Source organism: Strigops habroptila, chromosome 4, assembly GCF_004027225.2.
Source record: "Strigops habroptila isolate Jane chromosome 4, bStrHab1.2.pri, whole genome shotgun sequence".
NCBI classification, from domain to species: domain Eukaryota; kingdom Metazoa; phylum Chordata; class Aves; order Psittaciformes; family Psittacidae; genus Strigops; species Strigops habroptila.
In genome coordinates, this window is record NC_046358.1 from 28,801,069 (window position 1) to 28,808,468 (window position 7,400).

The window sequence follows — 7,400 nt, forward strand, 5'->3', positions numbered from 1 at the left end:
ACTAGTTTTATGCGTTGTTTCATTAAAACGAAATGGACTGCTTGCGTGAATAGATGAGTTACTCTTAAGAATTGTTAGCAAGAACTGTTCTTGTTCTGTTGTCTTGAGCTAGTTTGAAAACCCATTAAAAAAAATAATCCTGATTAGTCATACTAGGACATCTTGAAATTTCAGACTTCTAAGTTGTTTCCTGCCACAAGATTTCTTAACCTGCATTTAAATTTGAGACTTACCACACAGTTAAAATCAGAGTATAATCGCACATTCAAGAGTATGTATTGGATCTGCGATTCTGAGTACTAATGTTTTACAGTTCAGATGTTGCTATTTTGTCTTGTGTCAGCTAAGCTTATCACTTACCTGTGACATTCAATACAATGATTACGTTAATTCTTGGAAAGAACATCCAGCTACTTCCTTCAGTAATTTCCATCGAGTTTAGGAAGTAAAACATTAGTCTTAGCTTGGCTTAAGTTGGGCTAAGTGATTTTTGTATAGTTGTGCTGCATGAGTTTATCCAACAGAAAATTACAGCTTCAAGAGCTTTGTAACTCAACCAGCCCAGTTTTTGCCACCTTCTTACATCTTGTTTAGTGGCTGCACGAGCCCTGTCACAGTCCACGTAATTTCTGAAGTGAAAACCCAGAAATAATAAAATGCAAAAATAGCAAGAATCTGTTCACACACTCTAGTAAAGAATAGCTCAGTAAGGAAGGAGGCCAAAAATTTTGTTGATGTGGGCCACAAAAGTGTTCGGAAGAGTGCCACTTAAGTATAGTTTTGCACTATTAGCAGAACTTGAATTTAAATGCAGTGTAAAATCATGCAGTATGTATACATCCAGATGATCGTGTTGGCAAGCGGATTGTTCAGAATTAGATTTATTTATAAGAGTACATTTAACATTCTTATTTAATACCTTGTAATTTCCTGATTTTTCCCTTCTGGCTTTTTGCTGCAGTCAGTAATGCAAGACTTTCTCACTGAATAGAATAAACGTAGATTGTATTATTAAAATTTTGATTCCAGTAACAGAGACTTTATGATAAACATTAAATTTCGGACTTACCTTGTGGCCAGTAAATTTTGAAGAAGCACTACAGGAATTTTGTCAAGGGTTTCAGGCTTTTGTTGGAAACTGACTGTTAGAATCAACATCTCTCCCCCTGTTCTTCAGGGTGCACATCACTATCCCTCTCCTCCAAGGCCATAATACTGCTTCTGTGAGAAAAAAAGGAAGGTGGAGCCAAGATAGACCAACACATAGGTCAAATGGGGAGGGACAAGTAGCACTTTGTATCCAAGGCTCTGAAGACTTGAAAGTGACCAAAAGTTGTAACAGGTGGATGTGGCAGGAAGACATAGCTGTCTGTTTAGTGTATCTATTTTAAACTGGAGTCATATTTGAGTTAGATTGGTGGGGGAGGACGTCGTGTGGGTTTTGTTGTTGGTTTCTTTTTTTTCCTTAAAGACATTGGACCCCAGATACTGATGAGTTATAAAGTATTTTCGGGGGGGGTGTGAGGGGGAACCAAACCAAAACCCAACAAAATTTATAGTTTCCAAACTCTTGGGTTTGCAACTTTTTACTTACCTGTGCAAACTGTTAATCCAAGCCTGAATGCAACAAAGTTTTGGGTAGAGTAGTCTGAATGTGCTATTAGCAGAAATGTACTTTATTTTATTCTTTATAAAGTTTTTAATGATATTTGCATTGAAAATAGAAAGATTCACATTACAGAATGATCTGCTGGTATTTTTATTGCTCTCCAATATTAGAATCTGTAAGCTGTCACTCTAAATGTTGAGTAGACGTTTTATTATTAATATGATTTGGGTTTCGAATCAAAAGTTTTAAACTTACTGTTCGGCAGCATGCGGTCCATTTTGAGAAACCACAGATACAGAAGGGATGCAAGAACCCTGGAGGATGAGGAGGAAATGTGGTTTAATACTGATGAAGATGATATGGAAGATGGAGAGGCAGTGGTGCCCCCTTCTGACAAAACTAAAAATGATGAAGATATTATGGACCCTATCAGTAAATTCATGGAAAGGAAAAAATGTAAGTGAAGAGTAATGCCATATGGCTCATGCAGAAGCCATAACTTGTATTCTTTAGTCCTACTGCAGTGAAGGATTTGCATGTATGTATTTTGAAGTTGTTAGATTTTGCAATTGTGACACCAAGTTATTGGACCACCCCTTCAAAACAGGCTTTGTTGTCTTGAAAAGCAGAATGATACGAAATATTGTTACAGATTTCCTTAAGCATTTGAATGGCAATCTTAACTGATAGTCAAGTTTTCCTGCATTTTATTCACATTTATAATTCAAAATTTTCTATGTAAATGTTCAGGTGATTTCAGTGGTGGAATAAAAGTGTCCGTTCCTGGCCAATGACAACAGCTGGTAGCTGGTATAGCAGTATGATAAAGTCTATAATTACTCACTTTACTAAGTAGTACATAAAGTGTTAAGCCTTTTCCTGCACAGTAAAGTAATGCGTAATTCAGTGTTTCGCTAATAATACTGCTCTACTTTTGCTTTTTTTTTGTGTTTATTTTCTCTCTCCAGTAAAAGAGAGTGAAGAAAAGGAAGTTCTTCTGAAAACTAACCTTTCAGGTCGCCAGAGCCCAAGTTTCAAGCTTTCCTTTTCTAGTGGTACAAAATCTAACCTTACCAGCCAGTCATCTGCAAGTAATCTGCCTGGGTCCCCAGGGTCGCCCGGATCCCCAGGGTCCCCTGGGTCTCCAGGATCAGTTTCTAAAAGCACATCTCAGATGGCAGCTATCACAACTAAGGTAATTCTGAATTCACGTAGGTTGAATTCATTGTTACAGACTAGAGATTTGCTTTAGCATCTCTCAAGTTTGAGAGAATTCTGACAGGTTAAGCAATAATGAAGTGTCTGGTTTGTGTGTACATTTTGTCTGGTTTTTAGCATTTTTAAGGAGATCCGACATGTATATAAAAAGAAGAAATAACAGCTCTTTTATTGCCCAAACTTTAAAGTATGAGCCATAGCACTAGCTGCTGTTTGCAGTGATCTTTACTGTGAAATACAGACAACACTTCACTTTTGTTCAATTACACTGGGTATTTGGCAGGTAGAAATACAGAAATACTTTGGAAACATTGCCAAATTTTGCCAGATTCCACAATGTCCCACCACCCCCACGGAGAGCTACTGCTGGTACCATTTTTAATATTGTGCAGAATGATACAGCTGGCACATATGAAAGAAATAAATTGTATTATGGAGCAGTGGTTGCTGTAGCCAAAATGTAAACAATTTTTAATATCCTAGCATGACTTTTTTTACCTTTTGAAATAACATACTGAAGTAGAAGAAGAAATCCCGTTTAAAAGAGTCGCTAGAACTTGCAGTGAATATCCCAAACCAGCATTTTTAAATATGTTTTAGAATGCTGTTGGATTTTATTGGATTTTTGGCTGAAGCTCTATTTAAACTAAGTCAAGGAGATAAAGTGATTGGTGTTTTCTCAGCACTAGGGGACAGATAAGGTAGTGTTGGTACAACATAGTTCAGATAATGAGAATTTACTTTCATAACAAGTGTTTCCATTTCTGAAAGATCAAGTTTGTGTCTCAGTTCTCAGTCAGCCTCAGAATAACTCTGATTGTTCACCTAACTTCTAGTAAAGGTAAACGGGATTTTAGGGTTTTTCTTTCTTATAATCAAACACAGCTTAAGAGTTTGTATTTGGATTACCTTCTGCTGACAACACCTGGATGAGAAGAGTTTGTCTGACGGCAAAACTAAGGGACACGTCTTCTAAATCCTTCTGGGGGGGGAAAGGGAAGCAGATTTATTTCATTTATGGGAAAAAAAAAAATACGGAAGTTTGTCAAGTGCTTTTCAAAAGGGGTAGAATTGGCTTGGAATTCAGTTCAGTTTGTTCCATATTTCTGCTGGAGGCTTGTTCTCTCCAGACAGTAGTTCCCTGAATCTGAAATGGAGTCTACATATGGAGCATATTGCATAGGGTATTGGCTCCAAAATTTCACATCATAGTAGCAAAAGAAAAATGTTCAGGTTACATCGAATATGCAGTGCACTGAAAAATGTTCATGGATTCAGGCATGAGCTACCTCCTGTCAGTATAAAATGTACGCTGTTCATGAATGTGCCACAGCTGCAAACTAGAAACAGTGTTGAAACTGGGTTTTTCATTCATTATCTGATCCTGTTATGTGTAGTATACTCAGTGTTACGTTGTATGTGGCAGTACAGAATGTGTGTAATTGTTTATCAAGTTGTATTTAGGTAGCCAATTTTCTGGTTTGGATATCTATCATTAGACACCTGAATAAGTAATATGATCTTGCAGTAAAGTACCAGTAACTGCCATTGCAGTCAAATGCTGGTTAAACTTCAGAAATTCAAACGTACTGCAGTTGGAGGAAATTCTAGAAGTTTGTGTCACTTCTTTGTGGGCCCACAGCTGCCTAATCTTAAAATTTTATTTGCAATACAAGGCATTTTTTAATACTACTGGATATGCTTTCGTTTTCAGCTGCCAAGTTGTTTACATTTTGTAACCCATACACTTCATTCAATTACATTATACAAAAAAATTCTTTAAGTTACTACACACTTAAATTAGCTTTTGTGGGGTCAGACTGTGTTCTAAAAGTATCATCATTCAAAAATTCCAATTGAAGGATACTCTGTATTTGTTTCTGAGGTGCTTCCAGATTGCTCGTTGCTGCAGGCTGCCGTGCTCCCTAAAAAAAGATTTAAATCTTTACAGATAGAACTGCAGTGACATTTACAAAAACTAAGTAGACTTTTTCTTAGATTTCAACTGGAAATAATTCTGTCCAGTTGGATAGGTGAAACCCACTTTGGATTTATTCATTTAAGCATTCAAGACAACGTAATTTTTATTCTTACTGAAGGATTTATTATTGTTCTGCTTCATTTTCTTCAAAACTTCCCAAATCAGTATACTTGTGGTAATACTCTGTGCAAACATCATTTTCCAATACAAATGTGAATATGTGCAGATATTTTCTTAATTGTAGTAATTGTGTCTATCTTTGTAGGGAGGCCTTGTTGGGCTTGTAGATTATCCTGATGATGATGAAGAGGATGATGAAGATGAAGATAAAGAGGAAACTTTACCTTTGTCAAAGAAAGCAAAGCTTGAGTCATCATAATGGCAACTGCTGAAGAACATTACCAGTTGGGGGAAGGATCTTTTTTCCAAAAACAAAACAAACCCACAGCAAAGCAGCAATCTTTTGTGAACTACTGTGTGTGACACAGATCAACCTATACAAATGGATTTCTGCCAATCAAGTGCCAATTCAAAGGAGCAGAAGGAGGGGAAATATTTCGTTTAGGGGAAAGACTTACGCCTTTGAGCTCTCCAGCTTGGACCACACGTTGCCCTTTTCTCAGGGAAGGAAATGGAAAACAAAACAAAAACAAAAAAAGCCAACAGGGCAGGAGTTTTGTTAGTGGAACTCTGGATTGGCTGGTCAGTTGCTACAATCAGAATATGCTTTCTTGGACCATGTATGAGACTTCTGAAGAAGAGGCGGTTTTTGCCCTAGTTCTTCACTAGTTAAGAATGCCAGCAGTTTCTTTGTATAAAAGAGACCTGCCTTTGAAATCGTACATTCTGAACATTTTACTCAAGCTACAACAGGTTTTAAAAACCTCTACGGGGGAGGGCCGAATATAAAGTTTCCTCTTTTTTTTTTTTTTTTTTAAAAATCTGTTCCCTTTGCCCTTTAAACTGCAGAATTTTTTTTTGGAGGTAAGGGATTTGTTTGTCCCTTCTTGATTAAAGATTGAGTGGAATTCTAGATGTGGTCACTTTTGTGTCATAATTTTTTTTTGCCCCCCTGAGTGTATGCTTAGTTGTTGAGTATATATTTGGGACCATTAAAATTTTTTGATGTAATACAATCTCACTGTTGTGCTGGTACCTGTTTCACCCTGTGTAATTTTGTTCTGCATCACAGTTCTTAATATGTTTAGGATTTTATGGAAGATGGTATAGTTTTTATTGGGAGAAAAAAGAAATAATCTTACCACAATGTGCATAAAAGCAATACTATTTTGTGACTAAATATTTTATATTAAATTTTACATCAGCAACTGTCAAGAAAGAATTCAGGGAAATAGGAATAAAAAAATTGAAACCTATAAATATGAAATTAGTATTCCAAAGAGACTTTGAAATTTCATAACTCAGAACAACGGTGGTAGACTAACTCATCAAAATGCAAGACGGATGATTTAGGAATACCAATATATTGACTCATTTGACTTACGAAAATAAAAAAGAAATAATTAAAGCTGAAGGAAAATGGCATTAGTGGTATTTTTTTTGAAACCTCTGATTCCCTTTGGAATACCAGTTTTAGTGAAGCAAAGATGGTTGTAGAATAAAGTCTTTACAAGGATACCATCTTTTGAAATTTATTCAAATATTCAATTGAAAAAGAGCAGTTAAACTTTGGGTCTGACTCAGTGATGACATTCTTCCCCCTTTTTCCAAAAATCTAAATAGTTATTAATTTGAAACTAAATGTTATATCCTGCTTCCTTACTGCACTTACAGAAGATAGCTTTGATTGCACAGCAGTGCTTCCTTGAAGGAGAGTTTATTCAGTTCCTTTGCAAACAGGAGAGTCTTTCTTAGATGTACTTTCAGGAGTTTATTCCTTTTGGACATTCAAAGCACCAGTGTTGCAACAATTGTGATGTTAACACATTCGTGTATCACATACAAATAGAAGTACGAGAAAGGAAAACCTGAGGCTGGATCATACGTGATCGCACCCCAGTGTAGATGAGCACTGTTTCAGAAAGTTGTGTGTTGTGTGGCAGATTCTGTGCCAACTACAGAAGTCAACACCTTTGTGCTGGGACTTTATTAATACATGTTAGTCATTTCAGATTTAAATAAGGGTGTGCAGTAGGGAAAAATTAGCCATCTTTTCCTCGAGGCGTTAATTTGAAATTGCTTTCCAAGGTTGAGTTTTTACAGTGTGTTTGAAATGTCTGTGACAAGGCAGTTCTCAGCAGTAAATTTTACAGAGAAGGCAAGAGATGAGCACTTGGTCACTGCAAGATTGGATACAATTTTCTGCTGCAGTGTGAGAGCCCCTATGCTGTCTCAAGGATCTGCCTGAAACCTGATTTTTGCAACTTTGGTGTCAGAGCAGGCATCATGACAAGAAAATCTGAAATTTTGCAGGTTTTCTTAATTAGCCTGAATTTAAATCCTTCCCAAGCTGTCAAACTTTCCTTGAGCATAAAGCTTTCAAAATTTATCCATCTAGTCATCTTCATGTCCTCCAGCTATATTTCAGGAAGGCATTCTTCTGACTTGGTTGGAGGAACATTTTTTGTTAAT

At 36.5% G+C, this 7,400-nt stretch overlaps 1 protein-coding gene across 8 annotated transcripts in view; it reads left to right on the plus strand.

Moving 5' to 3' along the window:
- PPP4R3A (protein phosphatase 4 regulatory subunit 3A) overlaps nucleotides 1-5,841 on the plus strand; it is a 44,443-nt gene extending 38,602 nt beyond the window's left edge. For all 8 annotated transcript variants that reach the window (XM_030481781.1, XM_030481782.1, XM_030481783.1 and 5 more), the window contains 3 exons: nucleotides 1,875-2,065; nucleotides 2,578-2,804; nucleotides 5,074-5,841. In XM_030481781.1, coding sequence (XP_030337641.1) covers nucleotides 1,875-2,065; nucleotides 2,578-2,804; nucleotides 5,074-5,187 — 532 coding nt within the window. In that variant the 3' untranslated portion in view covers nucleotides 5,188-5,841. The remainder of the gene's footprint in view (nucleotides 1-1,874; nucleotides 2,066-2,577; nucleotides 2,805-5,073) is intronic.
- Nucleotides 5,842-7,400: the final 1,559 nt, after the last annotated feature.